At 39.2% G+C, this 26,311-nt stretch overlaps 1 protein-coding gene across 5 annotated transcripts in view; it reads right to left on the bottom strand.

Annotated features, from left to right (window-relative positions):
* Nucleotides 1-26,311, bottom strand: part of EDIL3 (EGF like repeats and discoidin domains 3) — a 557,778-nt gene that overhangs the window by 349,768 nt on the left and 181,699 nt on the right. For 3 of the 5 annotated variants that reach the window (XM_075180499.1, XM_075180510.1, XM_075180484.1), the window contains one exon: nucleotides 15,588-15,620. In XM_075180499.1, the coding sequence (XP_075036600.1) occupies nucleotides 15,588-15,620 (33 nt within the window). The remainder of the gene's footprint in view (nucleotides 1-15,587; nucleotides 15,621-26,311) is intronic. The other 2 variants (XM_075180505.1, XM_075180492.1) reach the window with 1 other exon arrangement.

Consider the following 26,311-nt stretch of genomic DNA (forward strand, 5'->3'; position numbering starts at 1 on the left):
CCCACCCGAACGTTGCGGATCCGAGTCGGATCCGAGACAGATCCGGGTATTGGCGCCAAATTCAAAAGTGAAACTGAGGCTCTGACTCATAATCCCGTTGTCGGATCTCGCGATACTCGGATCCTATAAATTCCCCGCTAGTCGCCGCCATCTTCACTCGGGCATTGATCAGGGTAGAGGGAGGGTGTGTTAGGTGGTCCTCTGTGCTGTTTAGTTCTGTGCTGTTTAGTTCTGTGCTGTTTAGTTCTGTGCTGTTTAGTGCTGTGCTGTGCTGTGCTGTGCTGTGCTGTGCTGTGCTGTGTTCTGCAGTATCAGTCCAGTGGTGCTGTGTGCTGTGCTCTGTCCTTCTGAGGTCAGTGGTGCTGCTGGGTCCTGTGCTGTGTCCTGTTCAGTCCAGTGGTGCTGTGTCCTGTGCTCTGTGCTTCTAAGGGCATAGTTATTTCCCCAATATTCCCCTGTGTTTAAAAAAATAAAAAAAAGTTTTTTTTATAAAATACCAAAAACTACTTTAATATTTTTTAATTACCACAAAATTTTCACAACCAATCCTGCAGTATAAGCCCATTGGTACTGCAATATTACCAAGTTCACACATTCAGCAGTAAAAGTCCAGTGGTACTGCAATATTACAAAGTTTACACATTCTGCAGTATCAGTCCAGTGGTGCTGTGTCCTGTGCTCTGTCCTGCTGAGTTCCGTAGTGCTGCTGGGTCCTGTGCCGTGTCCAGTTCAGTCCAGTGGTGCTGTGTCCTGTGCTCTGTGCTTCTAAGGGCATAGTTATTTCCCCATTATTCCCAAGTTTGTAAAAAATAAAAAAAAAGTAAAAAAAAATAAAAAATTAAAAAAAAAAAAAAATATATAATAATTATAACCAAATTTGCAAAACCAATCCAGCATTATAAGTCCATTGGTACTGCAATATTACCAAGTTCACACATTCAGCAGTAAAAGTCCAGTGGTACTGCAATATTACAAAGTTTACACATTCTGCAGTATCAGTCCAGTGGTGCTGTGTCCTGTGCTCTGTCCTGCTGAGTTCCGTAGTGCTGCTGGGTCCTGTGCCGTGTCCTGTTCAGTCCAGTGGTGCTGTGTCCTGTGCTCTGTGCTTCTAAGGGCATAGTTATTTCCCCATTATTCCCAAGTTTGTAAAAAATAAAAAAAAATAAAAAATTAAAAAAAAAAAAAAAAAATATATAATAATTATAACCAAATTTGCAAAACCAATCCAGCATTATAAGTCCATTGGTACTGCAATATTACCAAGTTCACACATTCTGCAGTATCTTGTGCTACATATAATGGAGACCAAAAATTTGGAGGATAAAGTAGGGAAAGATCAAGACCCACTTCCTCCTAATGCTGAAGCTGCTGCCACTAGTCATGACATAGACGATGAAATGCCATCAACGTCGTCTTCCAAGCCCGATGCCCAATCTCGTAGTACCGGGCATGTAAAATCCAAAAAGCCCAAGTTAAGAAAAAGTAGCAAAAAGAGAAACTTAAAATCATCTGAGGAGAAACGTAAAGTTGCCAATATGCCATTTACGACACGGAGTGGCAAGGAACGGCTTAGGCCCTGGCCCGTGTTCATGACTAGTGGTTCAGCTTCACCCACGGATCTTAGCCCTCCTCCTCCTCCCCCCCCCTACAAAAAATTGAAGAGAGTTATGCTGTCAGCAACAAAACAGCAAACAACTCTGCCTTCTAAAGAGAAATTATCACAAATCCCCAAGGCGAGTCCAAGGGTGTTGGTGGTTGTCAAGCCTGACCTTCCCATCACTGTACGGGAAGAGGTGGCTCGGGAGGAGGCTATTGATGATGTAGCTGGCGCTGTGGAGGAACTTGATGATGAGGATGGTGATGTGGTTATTGTAAATGAGGCACCAGGGGGGGAAACAGCTGATGTCCATGGGATGAAAAAGCCCATCGTCATGCCTGGTCAGAAGACCAAAAAATGCACCTCTTCGGTCTGGAGTTATTTTTATCCAAATCCAGACAACCAATGTATGGCAATATGTAGCTTATGTAAAGCTCAAATAAGCAGGGGTAAGGATCTTGCCCACCTAGGAACATCCTCCCTTATACGTCACCTGAATAACCTTCATAGTTCAGTGGTTAGTTCAGGAACTGGGGCTAGGACCCTCATTGGTACAGGGACACCTAAATCCCGTGGTCCAGTTGGATACACACCAGCAACACCCTCCTCGTCAACTTCCTCCACAATCTCCATCAGATTCAGTCCTGCAGCCCAAGTCACCAGCCAGACTGAGTCCTCCTCAATACGGGATTCATCCGAGGAATCCTGCAGCGGTACGCCTACTACTGCCACTGCTGCTGTTGCTGCTGTTAGTCGGTCATCTTCCCAGAGGGGAAGTCGTAAGACCGCTCAGTCTTTCACAAAACAATTGACCGTCCAACAGTCGTTTGCCATGACCACCAAATACGATAGTAGTCACCCTATTGCAAAGCGTATAACTGCGGCTGTAACTGCAATGTTGGTGTTAGACGTGCGCCCGGTGTCCGCCATCAGTGGAGTGGGATTTAGAGGGTTGATGGAGGTATTGTGTCCCCGGTACCAAATCCCCTCGAGATTCCACTTCACTAGGCAGGCGATACCAAAAATGTACAGAGAAGTACGATCAAGTGTCCTCAGTGCTCTTAAAAATGCGGTTGTACCCAACGTCCACTTAACCACGGACATGTGGACAAGTGGTTCTGGGCAAACGAAGGACTATATGACTGTGACAGCCCACTGGGTAGATGCATCCCCTTCCGCAGCAACAGCAACAGCTGCATCAGTAGCAGCATCTACAAAATGGCTGCTCATGCAAAGGCAGGCAACATTGTGCATTACAGGCTTTAATAAGAGGCACAACGCTGCCAACATATTAGAGAAAATGAGGGAAATTATCTCCCAGTGGCTTACCCCACTTAGACTCTCATGGGGATTTGTGGTGTCAGACAATGCCAGTAACATTGTGCGGGCATTAAATATGGGCAATTTCCAGCACGTCCCATGTTTTGCCCACACCATTAATTTGGTGGTGCAGCATTACCTCAAGAGTGACAGGGGTGTGCAGGAGATGCTTGCGGTGGCCCGCAAAATTGCTGGACACTTTCGGCATTCAGCCAGTGCCTACCGCAGACTAGAGGCACATCAAAAAAGCTTGAACCTGCCCTGCCATCACCTCAAACAAGAGGTTGTGACGCGCTGGAACTCCACCCTCTATATGCTGCAGAGGATGGAGGAGCAGCAAAAGGCCATTCAGGCCTACACAGCCACCTACGACATAGGCAAAGGAGTGGGGATGCGCCTGAGTCAAGCGCAGTGGAGACTGATTTCCGTGTTGTGCAAGGTTCTGCAGCCATTTGAACTTGCCACACGAGAAGTCAGTTCCGACACTGCCAGCTTGAGTCAGGTCATTCCCCTGATCAGGCTGTTGCAGAAGCAGCTGGAGAAAGTGAGGGAGGAGCTGGTAAGCCATTGCGATTACAGCAAGCATGTAGCTCTTGTGGATGTAGCCCTTCGTACGCTTTGCCAGGATCCGAGGGTGGTCACTCTTTTAAAGTCAGAGGAATACATTCTGGCCACCGTGCTCGATCCTCGGTTTAAAGCGTATGTTGTGTCTCTGTTTCCGGCGGACACAAATCTACAGCGGTGCAAAGACCTGCTGGTCAGGAGATTGTCCTCTGAAGAGGACCGTGACATGCCAACAGCTCCACCCTCATTTTCTTCCACATCTATGGCTGCGAGGAAAAAGCTCAGTTTTCCCAAAAGAGGCACTGGCGGGGATGCTGATAACATCTGGTCCGGACTGAAGGACCTGCCAACCATTGCAGACATGTCTACTCTCGCTGCATTGGATGCTGTCACAATAGAAAAAATTGTGGATGATTACTTTGCTGACACCATCCAAGTAGACATGTCAGACAGTCCATATTGTTACTGGCAGGAAAAAAAGGCAGTTTGGAAGCCCCTGTACAAACTGGCTCTATTTTACCTGAGTTGTCCCCCCTCCAGTGTGTACTCGGAAAGAGTTTTTAGTGCAGCGGGGAACCTGGTCAGTGAGCGGCGAAGGAGGTTGCTTCCTCACAACGTTGAAAAAATGATGTTTATAAAAATGAATAATCAATTCCTCAATGAAGTACAGCACTGCCCTCCAGATACTACAGAGGGACCTGTGGTTGTGGAGTCCAGCGGGGACGAATTGATAATGTGTGATGAGGAGGAAGTACACACTGTAGGGGGAGAGGAATCAGAGGTTGAGGATGAGGACGACATCTTGCCTCAGTAGAGCCTGTTTAGTCTGTACAGGGAGAGATGAATAGCTTTTTTGGTGTGGGGGCCCAAACAAACCAATCATTTCAGTCAAAGTTGTTTGGTAGGCCCTGTCGCTGAAATGATTGGTTTGTTAAAGTGTGCATGTCCTATTTCAACAGCAGACCTCTCAACTGCAGCTCATCCCTCCTCTGCGGGGATAATGTCTCCTGTGCTCTGACACGTCACTCTGTGTACTCTCAGCCTCAGGATCTGACACTACAGCTACCATGCCTCTTGTAGCAGCCCTCACTCCAGGGCCTCTTCCATGTGCAGTGTCCCCCTCTCTCTTGGGTTCACTATAGTGGCATGGAGTTCTCCCCCTCATCCAGGGCACACATTCCTTGCCCTGGCTCAGTCACCACGCTCAGACTTCCAGGCAATGCTGGGGGAGCCTGGGAGCTTCCACCCCAGGTCCCCAGCTACAACTCTCCTCTCCTGTGTCTTCTCTCTCTTTCTGACACTTTAAAGATCGTGCCTTTAAATGAAAAAGTCAGTCTTCATTGCACGACTATGTGCAAGTGCAACAGGGACTTTTTTTGGGTTTACAAAGTCAAACAATAACACTACGACCCTGTCTGTCTGGGGTCTGTCAATGACGAATTGTCTGGAGCATGTTTTGAGGAGGTATTGTGGCCCCGGTATCAAATTGGGTACCGGGGCCACCCCACTATGCAGTCCAGATACTTGTTTGGTGGAATTCCGACACGTGGAGGGTTTTTTAATTATATTGTGGCCTCGGTACCAAATTGTGTACCGGGGCCACCACACTACGCAGTCAAGATACTTGTTTGGTGGAATTCAGACCAGTTGAGGGTTTTATTATTATATTGTGTGGACCACTCTATCTATACCACACTACAACTCTATACCACTCTATTTCCTACTTTAATTCTATTTAATTCTATTTCCTACTTTAATTCTATTACTAATTAATTAACATAAAGAGGAACAAAAATAACCAATTTTACCAAAAGTATAATATGACTTAGACTTACAAACACTACACTTGAAAGATCGTGCCTTTAAATGAAAAAGTAAGTCTTCATTGCATGACTATGTGCAACAGGGACAGTTTTTTTACAAAGTCAACTAATAACACTTGGACCCTGTCTGTCTTTAACATACTTAATGGGATCTCAATGACGAATTGTCTGTAGCATGTTTGGAGGAGGTATTGTGGCCCCGGTATCAAGTTGGGTACCGGGGCCACCCCACTACGCAGTCCAGATACTTGTTTGGTGGAATTCTGACACGTGGAGGGTTTTTTAATTATATTGTGGCCTCGGTACCAAATTGTGTACCGGGGCCACCACACTACGCAGTCAAGATAGATAGATGCGTATCATAGATAAAGTACATTCAGTGGTGTGGGGCAAATTGAAAAATATTCAAAATGCACTGACATTATCAAAAACAAGAGGTTGTCACACGCTAAAACTCCAACATGTATATGATGGAGAGGATGGAGGAGCAGCCGTATGTGTAGTGTAATGCAGACCTGTTGAAGGTTTTTTATATATTTTATTGTGGTGCCCAGTGCCCACTCCTCTACGCAGTCCAGGTACATTTATTGGTGCGATTCATAAAAGTTCAGGGTTTTTAAGATATTGTGGTGACCCACTCCTCTACGCAGTCCAGGTACATTTATTGGTGCGATTCATAAAAGTTCAGGGTTTTTAATATATTGTGGTGACCCACTCCTCTACGCAGTCCAGGTACATTTATTGGTGCGATTCTTAAAAGTTCAGGGTTTTTAAGATATTGTGGTGACCCACTCCTCTACGCAGTCCAGGTACATTTATTGGTGCGATTCATAAAAGTTCAGGGTTTTTAATATATTGTGGTGACCCACTCCTCTACGCAGTCCAGGTACATTTATTGGTGCGAATCAAACAAGTTGATGGTTTTCTTATTATATATATTGTGGTGACCCACTCCTCTACGCAGTCCAGGTACATTTATTGGTGCGATTCATAAAAGTTCAGGGTTTTTAAGATATTGTGGTGACCCACTCCTCTACGCAGTCCAGGTACATTTATTGGTGCGAATCAAACAAGTTGATGGTTTTCTTATTATATATATTGTGGTGACCCACTCCTCTACGCAGTCCAGGTACATTTATTGGTGCGATTCTTAAAAGTTCAGGGTTTTTAAGATATTGTGGTGACCCACTCCTCTACGCAGTCCAGGTACATTTATTGGTGCGATTCATAAAAGTTCAGGGTTTTTAATATATTGTGGTGACCCACTCCTCTACGCAGTCCAGGTACATTTATTGGTGCGATTCATAAAAGTTCAGGGTTTTTAATATATTGTGGTGACCCACTCCTCTACGCAGTCCAGGTACATTTATTGGTGCGAATCAAACAAGTTGATGGTTTTCTTATTATATATATTGTGGTGACCCACTCCTCTACGCAGTCCAGGTACATTTATTGGTGCGATTCATAAAAGTTCAGGGTTTTTAATATATTGTGGTGACCCACTCCTCTACGCAGTCCAGGTACATTTATTGGTGCGAATCAAACAAGTTGATGGTTTTCTTATTATATATATTGTGGTGACCCACTCCTCTACGCAGTCCAGGTACATTTATTGGTGCGAATCATAAAAGTTCAGGGTTTTTAAGATATTGTGGTGACCCACTCCTCTACGCAGTCCAGAAAGATACCTTTTTGCAACGTTTTGGACTAATAACTATATTGTGAGGTGTTCAGAATACACTGTAAATTAGTGGAAATGCTTGTTATTGAATGTTATTGAGGTTAATAATAGCCTAGGAGTGAAAATAAGCCCAAAAACTTGATTTTTAAACTTTTTATGTTTTTTTCAAAAAAAATCCGAATCCAATACCTTAAATCCGAACCGAGACCTTTCGTCAAGTGTTTTGCGAGACAAATCCGAACCTCAAAAATAACGAAAATCCGGATCCAAAACACAAAACACGAGACCTCAAAAGTCGCCGGTGCACATCCCTAATGTTAACCACTGATAATATACTACCAGAAGGAACAAGCAAGTAGCATAAGGCACGCACCAGACATTAGTTTTAACTTCAAATATATAACATTTTAGTCTTGTGTGGAGTTATCCTTTAAACAAGTCAAGAAAAATAGAGGAGCTAAATAAATCACTTTTTCCAACAGAAGTAAATAGTCATTAGTTATCATTGCTCAATACCATTCATTTCAATGACAAACATCTAGATAAATGAGATTTAGACATTTTGCTTGTCGTATGAGTGAAAGGAGGTTTTATGTAACATTGGCTGTTTAAAACCTTTGCATTTATCAGAGACTAAGCAAATTTATTTTGACATTTTTTTTTGACAAATATAAATTACTTATAGATTACCATATTCACATGTGTACCTTGTTCAATGAATAAAGCAGTAGATTGCTCTGTTCTGATTAATGACATAGCAGGACTGCTGAAAGCTAGAAAATGAATTAGTCCTTGGAGACAAAGTCCAGTGAAATGGTCAAGCAGGTTAATTTACAGTCAAGCATGTCGCTACAGTGAATCTGAGAGTGACATTTGATAAATCAGTAAATTCCTAATTATTATAAAGAATCACACCATTTAAATATAGTGCAAGGGCATTTACAAGTGACTCATAGTATACTATGTAATGTATTCATACATTGGTAAAGTTCCTGTCGTAGCACAATATGTTTGGACACTTTCAGTAACAGCGTACTGTCATCTTCTTTCATCCATTTTTTCAATTCCCATAAAATAGTCATTTCCTTTGTGACTAGTGTTTTAAAATGAATCTTATTAGGTTGGCGAAACGAGACTTCAGATGTAAAAAGAAAAATTCGGAATACTTTACTGTAATGTAAATAACATCCTTCTGATATTTTACAGTACAATGGAATTAGTGGCATTGTTTTATGTATTCCAAAATATTTTTTGACGTTTTAAAAGAGTTTACAATATGTCACTGAACAATTCACACTGTATGGTACTGTTAAGACTTCATGAACTATGCGCCTGATGCCTGAGGAAGAAATATCTACTTCACAACACGTTGCATAGTTCATAATGGATTCAGGTCACCTGTTTTCTACCTGGTTCAGGATTACCATTAGTCCCATATTGCTCACAATCTATGAAAAAATGTAAGTACATTGGATTTGGATTTTAATTAACAATAATGTGATTCTACTGGTGATTTTTTTCCATCTATCCCATACCCATGACAGGAACACAAGATACAAGAAAAGGCTAGGGCATTGCTAAAGTACTCAGAATTTGATAAATAATAATTAGCACAAATTAAAGTGCATATATTTAATTAATTTATTATTAATCTTCCATGCATTTGATCTATTGTGGGTTGTGTTTCCTAGCATCCTTCCCTCCTCTATAACTCTGCAACGTATCCAACCGTGTGGTGTTGACATTTTGTTCTCTGGAATGTTGCAGCTTGAATTAAGGCCCTCTAGCCATATATAAAGGAATTATTGATTGGTTTACATTGGACTTTGTGGGTACTGCTGACTTAATACTTTAAAGTGTTTTTTGTTTGAATTATGTTTTATTGTAAACTTTAACTATTATAAATGTATGCATTTTTTCTATGTATGCCCTATTTGACATGTCTACACTAGGTAAAAGTGTGAGACTGAGACAACTTGGATCTCTTGTCTCTGTTGCATTCAGCAGCCATTGTAATTTCTATCATGGCTCTTGGAGAAGCTGTGGATCGTCTTTGTAGCATTACAGACTGAAAGTTGCAGTTGTTTTTGTCATTGAACATAATGTTGGGCTAGATACTTAAGCATACCATAATACCCTGGGGTGTTTTTATGGTGTTGTTGTAATGCTACGGGCCTTCGGTGTAGAAGCGATCAGGTGACAATCTATGAATTCAACTGGAGCAGCGTAAGAGGATAGTCCAAATTTAAATGCCAGTACAAGACTCAGTGGCTCACGTCCATATTCTGCTCGCCATTGGACAACACTTTGCCACAGATATAAAAACCTGTGAATGCCAAATTGTTATATCGGGCATAATGCCATACAATAATGTTCACCCAGTTATCCCTGTGTTCTGTGTGTTAGTATTGATGGTGAATGTTAGAGAGAAAAAGCGTAATCCCTAGATGAAGGGCCTGATTAGCCACATGGAGTATAATGCTATCTATGGATAATACACTGCTTGTAGGGTGAGGAGCTCACCCTACTCTGAGGTTTGCCCCTCTCCATACCTTGGACCTGGAACATGCTGTAATGAAGGAGAGATGTCAGAGTGAAACTCTGTAACCTGCCTTGATAGCATGTTTGTATGTACCCTTTACAAATGTGTCAGAAGGCAACAAGTCACTAGGTGGCTACTTGACCTGCCCCATTCCACTGAGGCATTGCATCTGAGCCTAGTGACAATCTCAGAATCACCTCTAAACTTCTGCAACAATAGGAACTGACTCAGCCTCTCTGAGCCTCTGTCAGCCTCACAATTATCTATGGCAAATTCACCAACAAATGTGTTGCTAGGCACAAAAACAATAATGCTAGTGACAGCATCACATCTGGGCATCAAAGCCTCATATTCTACAGAGATATCCTGTTCAATGCCTGCATCAACACTCTCTTTTCAACATTTTCCTCTCTCTCCTTTTTACTGTTTCTCTCTATTTCATTATTTCTCCTTTCCCCTATATGCTCTATCTTCTTTACTCACTCTCTCTCTCACTTTTATTCTCTTTATCTATATTTATCTCTTTCTTACGCTCACTCTCTCTAAATTCCCTGTCTTGCTACAGCAGCAATTAGTGTGACTGAGCCTTTTAATGTGTATTCCACATATCACACTTTCCCGAGCAGACCATTATATGTTATGGCATGGAACAGAACCAATAAAGGAGAAATCCAGGAGTAACAAGAAAGGAAATGACAGGGGAATTCCACCCAGAACACTTAAGGCAAATTCCCCCTGAGTAAAATGATTCTGTGCATTTTATCCGGAGTAGTATATATGCTGCAGTTTGACCATGTGGCACTGTCTGAAATCACATCCCACACAGTGAGACTTGGCAGGTCTGTAGTGGATCTGCTACCTCTGCATTCTTTCATGTTATTAATGACAAAGTACCTCCTTATTTATTCATATTTATGGAAATATATCTCCATGGTGTTTATTGCAAAGAACTTATATATATATATATATATATATATATATATATATATATATATATATATATATATTATATATATTATATTACATATATTCTTCCATTTTTTACATAGCACTTGTCTATTTATCTTTCAAGTGTTGGTAATTGGGACATTTTACATTTCTGGTGACATTAGCAAGTCATTTTTACATACAGTATTGGTATGCCATCCCCATTCACATGATATCTATCACTAGAATACAATTTGTTGAGGATACAGTTCAGGTTATATTTTCTTATCTTCCCAGAGGCACACTGAGGTTTCAGAATTATTTAGTGAAGCATTTATTAACTAGTGCAAAAAGCTTCATAGATTATACTCCTTTGGGTATTTAGCATCAGAAATTCAAGGATTCATGGACAAGCTCAAATGTGTATATGTACAACAAATATGAAAAGCATTATATTACATGATGGCTTGATTTTTTTCCTCATAAGATATTATACTTGTTTTATAAAGTCATCCAAGTTTGCTACATTCAAAGGAGCTTAAATTATAATTGTATTGTATTAGTTAAGTATAATTGGAATATCAGCTTAACGTTGTGCACATCTCTATGGGGCAAAGATAAGGCAATATCAGGGATGGATGTAAACATAGGCAAAGAGTCCATGAAAGGTATATTTCTGCAAATGATCTGGTAATAGTCCCTACAGTGTTAAGGACTTGTCCATATACCCCTAAAGTACTAAGGACTATTCCCACTTGCCCTTGGCACACATGGGGTGCAACTATGTAAAAATAATACTTATAATAATATACCATATAGTATATACTATACTATATACTATGATACTATTATTTTAAGTGTGTCAGGATGTATAAGCAAACTACCGTCATTTTCTGAAAAATTAAAGTCTTCTGAAAAAAACAATGGTACTTTGGGTACTGTTTAAATAAATTACCGGAATTGATGTTGGAATGTGATAGCTCAAAATAGGCTCAGCACAGGAGTCAGAACGGCTCAGCAACAAAGGGTTTAATTAAACAATTCCTTTTTATATCATTCTGCTCAGAGTTGACAGTAGCCCATCTTTTCATGTTATGGGACACAAGGGAAATTAGACCCAAGCTAAAGGTGAGGCAGAAGAGGATACCTTGTTAGTCTATTTCTAGAGAACTATTTAGCAGGAGACTGCTAGTTAGACAATCATGAACCCTAAAAGGAGAGCTTAGAGGGGCTCCAGAGAGAGCTCCTCTAAGGTTAATTTGCATAGCTGACCTTAAGCAAATATGACCGGTAAATACAGTATTTGTGGGCCGTATGCATTGTGGCAGTGCATGGATTTACGTGCCAAGATAGTGACCATCACTGAAAGAACAAGCTTAATGGCTGGCCTGGACTAGACATTCCTTGTTGCTTCAGACTCAACATGAGATGCATATCAAGATATGCTAGATGCCCATTAATTAGATTTCTTTTTATGGAACAAGATAATTAAAATGAGATAATTGAATAATTGAGAAGTACGTCTGACTTTAAAGGACTACAGAGCTTTATTTGCCAGCAGAAACTTGTGTGTAAGTTCCTATTTTAACCAGAATAAACAAATGCCAATGTTCATTAAGCTGTAAGTGATATAGAATGCTCAGAAATCAGCATAATAAAAAGTATAATGCATTTTGTTATACAGAGCCTCCATTGTTGACTTCTAAATTCAAATATTGTAAAAATAGGATAAAAATGCAGAAAAAAAAATACATTTATAATTACATAAAGTGGAGGGGAAGGGCGCTAATGTGATAGTAGGAATACTGTGTGGTGATATTTTTATTATTTCCATTGATGACAGTTGTGACAGTTCTTCCCATTAAACTATACCATTCTTCTCTTAAATGTTACCATGTAGACTGAAAGGTTGGGATAATGCCCATTTAAAAAATACTAGCGTAAGTAAGGTCATGGTGCTCTCTTATGGTAGACTCCATGGAATGTGCGCAAATTTTTGGAACAAAAAGGTTTTACCTCTTATGAATTCTGGTAACAACTACTTTTCAGAGGCATCTGCCAAAAAGTCAATGCATGCTTTGTAGACGCACCAATGTACCCGCACTAGTCCATAAAGCAAGGCAAAGATCACCAACACTACAAAGGCCCAGGGCTAGAATTTATTAATTTATTAACTGACAAATAGTCAGAAAATAGTAATAATATAGGAAAACAGATTACAAACATTGCAACTACCTAATAAAGTAAGCATTTCCAAGCAATATCTTGTATCTTTGTCACTGCATATTTTACGTAAGAACACAAACATATTGATAATATGGTCTTTCTTATGTCATTGATTGATTTTATGCGTCTTAACATCAAACACATTCTAAGCCATACAAGTGGGCGTAATTTAATTATTTATTACACATTGACAGGAGAGACTAGGCTAATGCATTGGCTGATGTTTTTTGGCTTAAAAAGAGGAAAAAATTGTTCTGTCTTTGAATGGAAAGACGACTAGCATTACAACCTATAAATGTTGTTTTCATCAATCTCATTGTGTCATAAAACAGACACACAGCTTGATGCAAGGTTTAAATTTAACATGAGGAGAAAAACTAATTTGGATTGAATAAATAAGCAGTATCAAAACAGCATTAGTCTTTCTGTACTGCAGTATGCAATTTTTATTTTTCTTGCATTGGATAGATTCACCAAGACACAAATCTACATATAAAATGAAACTTCACACTGCTTTGAAAATAGTAATCAGTACAGAATGGCATCTTTGCTTAAAGTGCATTGAAATAAGAAACATTCCATAGCTAATGAACAAAGCAAATGCTTATCAAGTGCAAGTATTGTTTTATTATTTGCAATGTAAAGGCATTAATTGCAAGCTGTCTTCAAAAGTTCAGTTATACAAAGATGAATAGATCACATGCTATAGTTATCCCATCAAGAAAGTTTGCTCATTTGTAGTATAAGAATAACGCTGCGCAGCATTCATGTGCTACATGCTAAAACAGGCAGTATGTTCCCTGTAAGCAAATTAAGTTGCATTTCAACCCTGGCACATCAGCATGGTTTATCCAGATACAAATCGCATCCTTTAGCCGGATTTGTACCTAACACTAAGTTGGGTCCATAGTGTATCTTTCACAGTGGCTAACCCCAAATTCCTTTTATTCCGCTCTCCTCGTGAAAACTAAATAACATATAACACTCACATTAAAAGAAAAATCACATTACAAATAATTATTTCTGATCACTTTAAAATAAACACTCATGTCTACTGAACTAAAATAATGCCTATTTATTTTTTACAATTGATATTTTTAATTAAAAGGCCATAAGATTAGTATGTTATACAATATAGGCAATTGGGCAGAAGAAGATATTTAGTGGCGGGAAGGCAATCTAAACTGAGCCAATGATGAGTTGCATACCTAGATATAGAATGTACCCTCCTCTCCAATAGTGTTCTCTGCCAAACTGCCATGAAAACAACAATTAGCCAAATAATTGCCATTTTTTTATGCTTTTCTTCATAACCCTGGAAATTATATGGGTGAATTATTCACCAAAACCATTGTTTTTTTCTACATTATCAGTAAAGTGTTATACTATACCCATGCAAACTTAAATATATTGTTTATTTATTTATTGTATACTTCAATAACTGTTTTATTATGTACACTGGACCAATAGCCAATTTTTGCCATGTTTCCAGACAAATAGCTGGCCAGTTAATGTGAGTAAGTGGCTTACCATTTTAATTAGAGACACCATATAACCTGAACATTTCACCTGACAACCAAACACAGATCTTGTCATTCAAGAACAACTGGTTCCGCCCAAGTTGGGCTGCTTTAAACTTTAAATTAAGAGTTACAGAACTTGTTTTCCTTACTAAGTCCCAACACATATATATTTTGATATTTTTAATGATACTTTACATTATTATTCTTAACTTATAAAGTGCTGAAATATTAAACAGCGTTAATGATTTAAGGGATTACTCATAAATTACTTACAAGCAATGGTAAAGAATGGCCTGTGCAAATGAGTTTATAATCTAAAAGGTAGACTTGATACAAGTGACTACTTTAAAGTAGAGATGCTCGGACTCGGTTTTCTGAAAACCGAACCCACCCGAACTTAGGGGATCCGAGTAGGCTCGCGAGTCGGCTCAGTACTTTTGCGCGTCCTCAGATCGAGGCAAAATGTCATTGTTACGTTGTCGGATCTCGTGGGTTTTGGATTCCATAAGTACCTCCCTCCCCAGGAGATCCACCACCATTGCTCACACAGAAACAGGTGTAGCAGTGTTCTTATCACTCTCAATTCTCCAGTGACATTGCTCAGTGCCATTGCTCATATAGAAACAGCAGTAGCACTGTTCTTGTCATTTGACAAAAATTGACTGGAAATGACTGGAAATTAATGATATTGAGGTTACTAATAATGTAGGAACAAAAAAGAGCCAAAGTATGTGATTTTATTAAAAAAAAAAAAAATAGGGATTTTAGAAAAAAAATTGGGAACCAAAACCAAAACAAGTGAGGGGGGTTTTGCCAAAACCAAAACATGAAATTAATCCAGATCCAAAACCAAAACCAAAACACGGTGGTCAGTGAACATCTCTACTTTAAAGCAATAGCAAAATCAGCCACCAATGTTGAAGCAGCCATTGGTGACTGGCATTTCAGCTACTGTTGTTGTGGTACATTTGGAATGAGGAGAGAATGTGGAAGGTGGAGACAGAAATTATGAACTAGTCTTGTAGAAATGTTAGCACAGTCAGCTGCTGGCACTTGTGCTACAAGGGTTCTTTTCTGGTGACAAGCCAGCTCAGAGTATCTGTGCACCCAGTGGTTTTGTTTAGCTTCATACTTGTTGGTGGAAACAAACTCAGGACACTTGTTCCCCATGTTCGCATGAGTTGTGAAGGCAGTTACACCAAAGCAAGAATTGCTTATCACCCTAGACTTACGGTATGTCTTTAGCAACCATATTAGCTATATATCTAAAGAATTATGACCTTATTAAATTGATTAAATTTAAAACATGAAATTAACGGCACAAATTAACGATTCAGCCAATTAAAAATGTGTTCTTAGATTAATTATGAAATTGTCACCTTACCTGTGAATGTGGAATCTTCTTCGATTGGTGCTGCTGAAAGAAAAGAAAATAATGTTAGAATAACTAGAATATAACCACATACTTAAGTAACAAAATAATTTAGTTACCTGAACTTTGTAATAACTCTATATTATTTAGGGACTTTACTAGTGGCTCTTGGTCCCATAAGACGTCTGCACATTACTTTTGCAAAGAATTATCAGATCAGATTATGAAATTAGCGCACCAGCATAAAGTGTTCCGACAGCCCAAGCATAGTGACACAGTACAATCATGCAGGTGACAAGAGGTCACTAGTCTGCAATATAAACTATGTGAATGCATTGAACTCACTCTGTGACATCAGAGCAGGGACACATGTGAGCCCTTTGAGGGCCATTTGTTGTATGTTGTAGATTAAGCATTTGTATGTGCTACATTGCTTGTGCCCTTTTATTGTACAATCTTGCACTGTAAAATGATACATGAGTGGTCCATCATAAAAAAAGATTATTACATTGTATAATACCTGAGAACACTGACTATACAGAATACATATTTCAGCCTACTTGTGCCAACTTGTTTGAGAGTGAAGACATATGTACAGGACAACAACATCCATGTATACGTGAGGTCACTGGTGCAAATAGAAAGGCAGGATGGCTGTAAACTTTGGATTTGATAGTCTTGGAGAACTTCCTAAAAGTAGGATGTTGGTTTCCACTAGCAAATCAGCTAAGTGGACAAGTAGACAAATTTACAAATTCATAAATGACCCTTACGCTATCATTTTACTTTTTTATAAGTGTAAAATAATTAATTCAACAATAAAAAAAAATGTAATATTGCTGTAATTGTATGTTGTAATCATTCCATATTTCATATTTCTTTTAACTAAATGAGCAAACCAGAGTTTTCAAAAATATATTTTAAATATTTTCATATTACTTGTAGGGGATTCTATTAATTTAAATAAAAATGAAATAACATTAAAAGTAATAAAGTAATAAAATTATAAGTTATATATAGATGTATCAGGTAAAAGTGGCAGATGGAAATTAAACTAATGTGTAAATGAGCATGTTTTTTTTAACAAACTAAATATAATGGTCTGTTAACCATATATATTCATTGTAGAATGGCTGCAAGCCAGTGATCACTGCATAATTAGTGTGCATAGAAGTGTAAAAAAATGTAAATAGCATAACTCGGAGTTATACTGGACTTCTTATTAGTTATCAGTTACCTGTATACCAGGCTATGAGAAGTGACTAATCTCTGCTTCCTTCATCAACACGTAATTACTTCTACCTTATTTGCACCAGTATCAGCACTGTATTAAGAAAGTGCATTTTTATTTCTAATGGTATGCTGTTCTTTCACTGTTTGTTTTAAACTTTTATTACTAGTGTTTGTTGGTGGAGGTTATTGGGGGCCTGATTGAAGAACACTGATCACATGTGTCTGTTAACCATACATTGTATAATGGCTGCAAGGCAGTAATGGCTGCATAGTTAGTATGTATAGGTCTAAGTGTAAAGTTACAAGTGTAAAAAAATTTAAATAGCATAATTCAGAGTTATACTGGAGTTAAACAGGAAGAAACAGGAGAAGAACATTCTGCCTCTTGCCACAGCTACACAAGGACAATGGTCAGTATTCACCTGAAACTCCATAACCCAACTCTGATATTTCTATCTTTCCCTGATTACAAGCTGCATGATGAATAAAGAATGTTTTGGGCTCTGATCTTATTTTCTTATCACCTCATGAAATTTTGTTTTATCTGTCAGTTTATTTTCCCTGCAACATGCCCTCTGTTTCATCAGCCTGCTGTACTACTTGCTCAGCCACTCTCTACCCATCCTACAGCTATTTCAGTCCCCTACCTTATCATTACACTTTCAATTCTACTCAAGGTTTTGTCTGCCATCACAGGTATAAATAAAGTATAAAGAAATGAAACTGAGTTTGAACCACTCTCCTCTCTCATGACTCTGCAATAACTCAGCTACTCCATCACATGTGCCCTATTACTTTTCATTCAACACTTCCACCCACTTCCCCACACGGCTCCCAAAATCATTACTCCATTTTATCTAGACATCCAGGAATAAACTACATCTACTGCAGCCTCACTCTGCACTACTTCTCTGATTGCAGAGGATATTGCAACTTTTGCATTCTTTTAATTCCCTCATATCTTGCTATTTTACTTATAAATCTCAATGTTTTCCAAATTATTTTTCTTCCTCTCCTTTCATGGCAATATATTTAGGACTATATCATCCCTCACCCATCCTGCAACACACACCTCTATCCCCATTGCTCCTTCATTAATTCACTCACCTCTAGTTAACACTCATGAACTGTTGTCCTATTTAAATTCAATAGTTATAACAGCCTCACCCTGTCACCAGAAACTAAAAGAACACACATCTTACAATCATCTTTCCTATCTTTCTTCCTCCCTGCTTCTATTAGCTGGTGATATAGATCACCTAATCCAGGTCTCCCTCACTTCTCCCACACACATATATCTGAACATTACAGAAATCCAGCAAATCTCAAACGCATCACCTGTCTCCCTTCTCTTCCAAAGTCCTTTAAATGTGCCCTTTGAAATGCACGCTCTGTTTGTAACAAACTTACTTCTATACATGATCTCTTCCTCTCAATCAACCTCAACAGTATGGCAATAACAGAAACATGGCTCACACAATCAGACACCGCCTTACCTGCAGCCCTTTCACATAGTGGTCTCCATTTCAACCACATCCCTAAAACTGGAGGCAGACAAGGAGGTGGGGTTAGACTACTTCTCTCCCCACAGTGCACATTCACAGTTCTACCAAATGTCCCATGACTCACGTTCACATCTGTTGAAGTTCATTCTGTTAGGATTGCTAACCCATTCTCTATGCGTGTTGCTGTCATCTATCTCCCCCCTGGACCATACCAACAATTTCTCGAACACTTCTCTGCATGGGTCCCTCACTTCTTATCCTCTGACATCCCCACCATCATCCTGGGTGATTTCAACATCCCTATTGCTAATCTATGTTCCAATGCTGCTTCCAAACTACTCTCTCTAAAGTCCTCACTTGACCCCTCCCAGTGGATTGAATCCTCTACTCATCAGGAAGGCCACTATCTTCATCTTGTTGTCTCTAGACTATTCTCAGTTTCTGTTTTCCTTAACAATCCTTTCCCCCTCTCGGATCATCAACTTATTAGCTACTCGCTCAACCCCAGTTCTTTACCCTCCCCAGTGTCAAACTCTTCCAAGCCTCCTCACAGCCGCAGGAATATTAACTCTATTGATTTTCAATGGTTTTCCACCTCTATTTAACACCTTCTCTTCCCAATTTTTATATTCTCCTCCCCTGATAGGGCAGTAACTCATTTTCAACAAGCCCTAGCAACTGCCCTTGCTCAAGTGGCTCGAGCAACTCTACATACTCCCCGTAGACTTCGTTGCCAACCGTGGCACACTAAAGTAACACAAACTCTACAAAAACTTTCTTGTAAAGCAGAACGCCACATGAGTAAATCTGGTACCTGAAATGATTTCATCACATGTACTGCTGTCTGCCACTCTTATTCAAATGCTCTGGACACTGCAAAACAAACATACTTCCAATCTCTCATCTATGCTCAGGCTTCTAACCCCAAACACCTTTTTAACACATTAAATTTCTTCTAAACCCTGCCACCCCAAACCCTCTGACTACCATCAGTGCCCAGGATCCTTCTTCCTATTTCAAGAACAAAATAGATAAGATCAGACTTGAAATTGTATAATCTCCAAGCAGTTAGCTCTATTCCTTTGTAGCACCCTCTGACACACTCTCCTCATTTGATCCCACAAATGAAGAGGAAATGTCTACTCTCTTCTCATCTTCCTACTCTACCTCCTGTCCTCTTGATCCCATACCCTCACAAATTAGTAGGTCCCTGAATCCTGTGCTTATTCCACCTCTAACTAAAATATGTAATATCTCTCTCTCTACTGGTATTTTTCTATCACTATTCAAGCATGCAGTGATTACTCCTATTTTGAAAAAACGAAATTCTGTCCAAAACACTCTCTAATATTACCGCCCCATCTCTCAGCTCCCATGCCCCTCCAAGCTTCTTGAGAGAATAGCCTACACTCACCTCACACACTTTCTTACAGCAAATAACGTACAGGTCCTCTGCTATTCTCTATCTAGTCCATTTCTTTTGGAAAACTAATAAGCTCCTTTGGATTTCAATATAATCTCTATGTGGATTATACACAAATCTATCTGTCCTCTCCTGGTCTCTCACCATCTCTGTTGTCTGGCGTTACTGTATGTCTTTCTCCCATTTCATCTTGGATGTTTTCTCGTCAACTCAAACTCAATCTTTCAAAAACTGATTTAATAATATTCCAGCCCAAAAACAGAAGCTTCCTGCCTGACATTTCTTTTTCTGTTGATAACATGACCATAAATTTCACCCTGCAAGCTTGCTGTCTAGGTGTAATCCTTGACTCATAACTAACTTTTGTTCCTCACATTGACTCTATATCTAAATCATGTTACATACATCTAAAGAACATTTCCAAAACACACAAATAACAAGACACTGCATAAACCTTAATTCATGCTCTCATTATTTTCAGGTTTGCACACAAAGAAGTTAGTGGTATTCTGCTGTCTTAACTGGGATTGGCTAGACTCCTCTAGAGGCGCCGAGTCTAACTGGGTGAAAGGTAATCACCAGGGAATCCCACAAGAGAATTTGGACTTTAGCGGCTTCCACTCTGCAGGTCGCAGCCCTCCAGGGAAGTTCCCAGTGCGACAGATGGGAGAACAGATCTAAACAGCATACAGAGAGATACAGTTCAGGTGTCAGTTGATAATAAAAGCAATTACCACTTAGAAGTGGAACATGAGTGCAAGGTTCAGTGGAATACGGAATGCACTGCAGGTGATGAACCACAGCTGTATACAGAAGAGTAGAAACAATCAACGAAGTTCCACAATGTAGGCAGAATACATAATGAGCGTAGACAACAGCAAGGACTCCCAGGGAGTGGAATATAAAGTTCACTGGAGTGCAGAGAATACTGCGGATGGAGGATCACGGCTGTTATACAGTAGAGTTGAAACAGTCAATGGAGTTAACGGTTCAAGCTGATACATAGTGAGCATTAGAAACAGCGAGTACCACTAAAAGTAAAATAGATAGTAAGTTCAAATGAATCCAAATATGCAGTACCGATGAAGAGACACAGACACAACAGAGACGTGGAACGAGTCATCAGTAATCAGCGGTACATGCAGAGTAGCTAACAGGCATTGATCATAGTGATTCCACAGATGAGTGGAACAAATGAGCAGAGATCAGCGGAATCAGATATGCAGCAACGATGACCCACGGCTTACCACAAGGATGTGGAGCAATTCAGCAGTAGACAGCGGTGCATGCAGAGTTGCTAGTGGGCGTTGATCACAACGATACCACAGATGAGTAAAACAGATGAGAAGAGATCAGCGGACTCCGAATATGCAGCAAACGATGACCCACGGCTTACCACAGGGATGTGGAAAGAGTAAGCAGTAGTCAGCGGTGTATGCAGAGTAGCTAGTACCAATAGTAGAGCTGACTAAAATCACAGGTAAAGTAATCACAGATGTAAATCGTGGCTGACAGCTTGTATCAAGAAAAGGTTTAACATGAGAATCAGTGCTTGGAGGCTCGGGTGGAGATACCCGGGGAGCGGAGTGTGACAATCATCTCCCGCATCGACTATTGCAATTCCTTCCTCACTGGTCTTCCCAAAATCAGACTTGAAGCCTTACAATCTATTTTGCATGCAGCGGCTAGATTGATTTCCTTTGTAAACTGTTCTTCCTCTGCTAAGCCACTCTGTCAGTCTCTACATTGGTTGTCTGTTTTTCAACAAATCCAATATAACATTTTTCTACTAACATTCAAGACTTTCAACAAAATTGCACCGACATACATCTCTTCACTTGTCTCAAAATATCTCCAACTCGGCACCTCCGTTCTGCACAAGATCTGCGTCTCTCTTCCACTCTCATCACATCCTCCCATTCCAGGTTACAGGACTTTTTTCGGGCTGCAACCGCTTTGTGGAATTCCCTCCCTCGCACAATAACTTTCCTTTTGTGTTTAAACCTTCAAGCATTTGCTGAAAACCCACCAAGTCAGACAAGGTTATGATATTCCTCAACCACCATCTTAATCTCCGTAGATTACCCTATTTATCACCCTCTACAAAGCGAACACAAGACAACAACCCTCTGATCAACATTGCTGTGTGACTGATCACACAGTCCACTCAATACTTTTTACCTTTGCATTCTAGCTGGTCCAATGTGCAATATGATGTAGCACGTGCCCTTGTGTTTCAAACTTCCATTGTCCCATTGATTGTAAGCTTGCAAGCAGGGTTCTCTTACCTCTCTGTCTGTATGTATTACCCAGTATTGTTTTATTAATGTTTGTTCCCAATTGTAAAGCGCTACGGAATCTGGTGGCACTATATAAATAAATGTTGATGATGTTGATGATGATGATGCTCTACGCTTGGATTTCTGTCAAATTTTGCAAACTGTGTTGACAAAACTACATGTTTAGGGAAACAATATTTGCTTCATCACTATACATAATTACATCAAAATTGTTTGCTTAAAATTATGTGAAATAGTTTAAAGCAGCATGGCTGAAAACCCTACAGTCAATCAGATTGTTTTCTGTATTTTGGTGTGTTTACAAGTTATTCGAGTTTACTGTTTATACGCTGCACTAATTAAATGTGGAGAAACATTATATACTTTTTTTTATATGCAACCCTTTTTAATTATGTAATAAAATTATGAAATTGGAAAGTTTTGAAAAGGGTCTTTAAATAATGAGAAAGATGCATGTATATATCGTGGGTAATATGTTAGTCTTGTATTAGGAAATCAGAGAAAAATAAGACTGCGCTCGGTAAATCCCATATTATATATGATGCCAGCTGCATGGCAATGTAAATGCCCATATATGTATACAAAACAAAAAGACAGTTGTTAGCGATTAATCTTAACACTGCATATTTGTGTGTTTCTAGCAAAATGAAAATAGGTCAGTGAAGGACCTGCATATAATGAGGTACCCTTGACACTGGGTTTCAGGCTTAAATGTTTTGATCAAAACATAAACTACTACCGCATGACTGGAGTTTCAAGTATAAAACTCCAGTCATTGTCATCCATGGGGCTCATGTCTAAGAAGTTATCCGAGAGGGGCTGAGCTGAAAGTAATCGGAGCACTGCCAAAGCGTTGCATAGCTGCAAACAGTTTTAAAATAGGCAATTAGGGAGGAAGAATTTCAGTTGTCGCTGCACAAATGATTTAAGGCTGCTGTGCGAGTTGACTAAGAGATGTAAACCCTGAGTCACACCAATGGGGAAGATGCCTCAATTTATATAGCTCAGGAAGAGTGGAATTAACCCAAACCAGGGTGTCAGGGTCCATCCCCACAATACCCAACACACCTTGCATCATTTTCCATATCAATAAGGCTTGCCTAAGCAATGATAGGACAGTTCGCGAAATTTGGGTTCCCAACAAGGCCTGGACAGGCAGTCCCTCAAGCCCTGTCCATCTAATGAGATAGCTAAGAAGGTTGGGTGTTGGGGATGCCCCCAACCACCCTCACCAATGTACCAATTGTGCAGCAATAATGAGCCTGGAAATTTGGGAGGACAAGAGTCCCCGAAGCCCAGGAGTGACAGAGAAAGGACATATTTATTCTCACCAGCTTCTCCCCTCAGACCAGAGGGGACAAGTATTTGTTACTCTTAGAAAAGTATCTTGGGATATACACAAGAGAGTGTGCAGTAGGTATAGAAATTTCGGTTGAAGAACCATTTTAATGAGATTAACCCTACTCGAGATTGACAGGAGCAGTTTTGTCCAAGTAGAAACTGATCACAGGGTCAATATTCAATGGTATATAATCAGCAACTGAATTCGTGACCCAGATCCCCAAGTATTTGAACTTACGTGTCCATTGGAGTGGATGGGAGGCAACAGTAAGTACATGTCATCTGCATATAATGCAATTTTGTCAATCCCATCCCCGAACCTGAGGCTCTATAGCTATGGCAAACAGGGGCTGGGAGAAGAGACATCCTTGTCATGTGCCCCTGCTCAGATGAAAGGTAATATGGCCATTAACACTAATCCTGGCCGCAGGTGCCAAGTAGAGCAACCGTATTCAGGATAGGAAGTTAGGACCAATCACAAATCGATGCATAACTGCCCACAAATATTCCCACTCCACGGATTTGAATGCATTGGCGGCATCTAAGGACACCACCATGACCCTATACCCATATATTTTTGTTTTAATAGGAAATATACAAGGGGAAACATTTATGAAAATGGGTGCCAAAGAAAAATGTGGTGTTTCCCATAAAGAACAATCAAATTCTATACTGTTACAAGTTCAGGATGTAATTATTTTAATATCTTACAAATAAGATTTTTCACCTCTAGTATTATTGGAAACTGCTTTACAAATGAATCAATGTTAATTCAATAGCAACACCACACAATTAATTTGTGTCTATATCATGCTTCGATGGCAAATATACATATTGTCATACGGGCACATTTCAGGGGATGCACAGAGAAACACCTTCTTGCTTTTACTTTGCTTTTTATTGTCAGGATGGCAAAGTAACTTATAACATAAAGTTGCACACACTTTTCTTGTGACCCTAAACATTAAAGTAACAGGCCCCATTGTCACCCCACTACCACTGGAAATTGCAGGAGATGTTTCTTAAGGTAACAATGCATTATGGGAACTCTGAACTTTGGTCATATGTCCTAGAGATTCCTAGTCTTACTCCACTGGGTGTCGTGTGTGTGAGATCTAAATTAAGAAATGCACTGTGACTGCACAGGCACTGAAGAACTACAACTTCAAATATGCTTTCGAGGAGAAGAGGAGGAAGAAGATGGAATGATGCCAGACAGTTATTGAGTATGCAGAGTTCACTTGTTATCAGTGAACAGTTGGAATGAGGGGAATGGAAGATGAGCAGTTTCCATGAGGACAGAGAAGCTTTGTACTTTGTATTAGGGTAAATATAGTTGTAGCCAAGGCTTAATAACTATACTGATGGAAGTATAGAAAGGACAGTGATAAAATTAGTTTACCCAGGAGCTAACATCACAGTGATATGGAGTGGGTGACGTCACATCAAGATGATGAGAAGCAATGTATCTATTTACAATTGATTAGGTGCCAGTTTTCCATTAAACACGACAACATATATATCTTATACCCCCAGTATATTTAACTCAGTATCACATAAGTCCACCTTATTATTGAAAGGACCTAGTTACAGAATAATATTCTAACAAGCATTCACGCTATTTTCAATTAACGACAATGTCATCACTTGTGTAAAAATCTTAAAAACTGAAAGCGAATAGTCATATTTGAATGTAGATATTAATGCTGGGTACACACTACAGTGTTTTTAGCCAATCAAATGATAAACAACCATTCAGTCCGATATTGCATTAGTGTGTATGCTACAATGATGAACGATTATTGTTTCAAAGCACATCTATTGAGTGTGCAGAGTCTCAATCTCTTCAGCCGATGGTAATGACAGATGAAGAGCACAGATCTGAAGGTAGATTGTGTAAAATGTGCTTAGTTTGTACTCATGAATTGACATTCTGATTGGGACTCTTTTGGTAATATCGTTAAAGATATTGCATCGAGAGAAATCTAGTAGTCGGTACCCAGTTTAACTGCCAATGTTTTATAAATAATTCATTAACTTATGAAATGTAGTTAGTAAAATTGAGGACTTTACATAGTTAATTAATAACTTATGAGTATGTTATAATATTGACTTAAAATTTAGTTTGTAATGTATTTATTAGTTGCTGATAATGTATATTATTTAATATTTCAAGTAAGTCTTAAGGAAATTCGTATGTGCTCTACTGAGTTATATGTAGTGTGATGGAAAAGAGACAGTAAACTATTTTGTACAATTATTTCATGGAGGAACAATCCTAGGTAGCCTTCTACATATTTGTTACTTTGTACATTGTATTTCACTCAATGAGTAATACCTAATAGTTTATATATAACCCTTAACATAATAAGAGGAACATGGCATACATTAGAGAGAGTGATTAGGGATCATTTCAGCTGACAATAATAATAAATTAGTGTTATTGGATATTAAGTATTGTTGAAGTATCATCATCAACATCAACATTTATTTATATAGCGCCAGCAAATTCCGTAGCGCTTTACAATTGGGAACAAACATTAATAAGACAATACTGGGTAATACATACAGACAGAGAGGTAAGAGAACCCTGCTCGAAAGCTTACAATCTATAGGACAATGGGAGTTAGAAACACAAGGGCATGTGCTATATCATATTGCACAATGGACCTCTTAATTTCACCGGAATGTTAAGTGAAATTCATATTTTTATCTTAAAAATTACGTAAATATTTGTGTTACCAAGGTTATTTAGTTGTCTAGGATAATAGGTTCCAGAAAAGAAGATAACATGGACATTAAACGGATTACTGTATTGTATATCTAATCTTTAATACAAACACATTGTGCATGTATAATTGGCTGTCTATGCTAAAATTTTATTAGCTTAACCAGCCTATATTAAATAAATACCACGCTAAAGAGGCGTTTATG

Source organism: Mixophyes fleayi, chromosome 1 (genome assembly GCF_038048845.1).
Source record: "Mixophyes fleayi isolate aMixFle1 chromosome 1, aMixFle1.hap1, whole genome shotgun sequence".
Taxonomy (NCBI): domain Eukaryota; kingdom Metazoa; phylum Chordata; class Amphibia; order Anura; family Limnodynastidae; genus Mixophyes; species Mixophyes fleayi.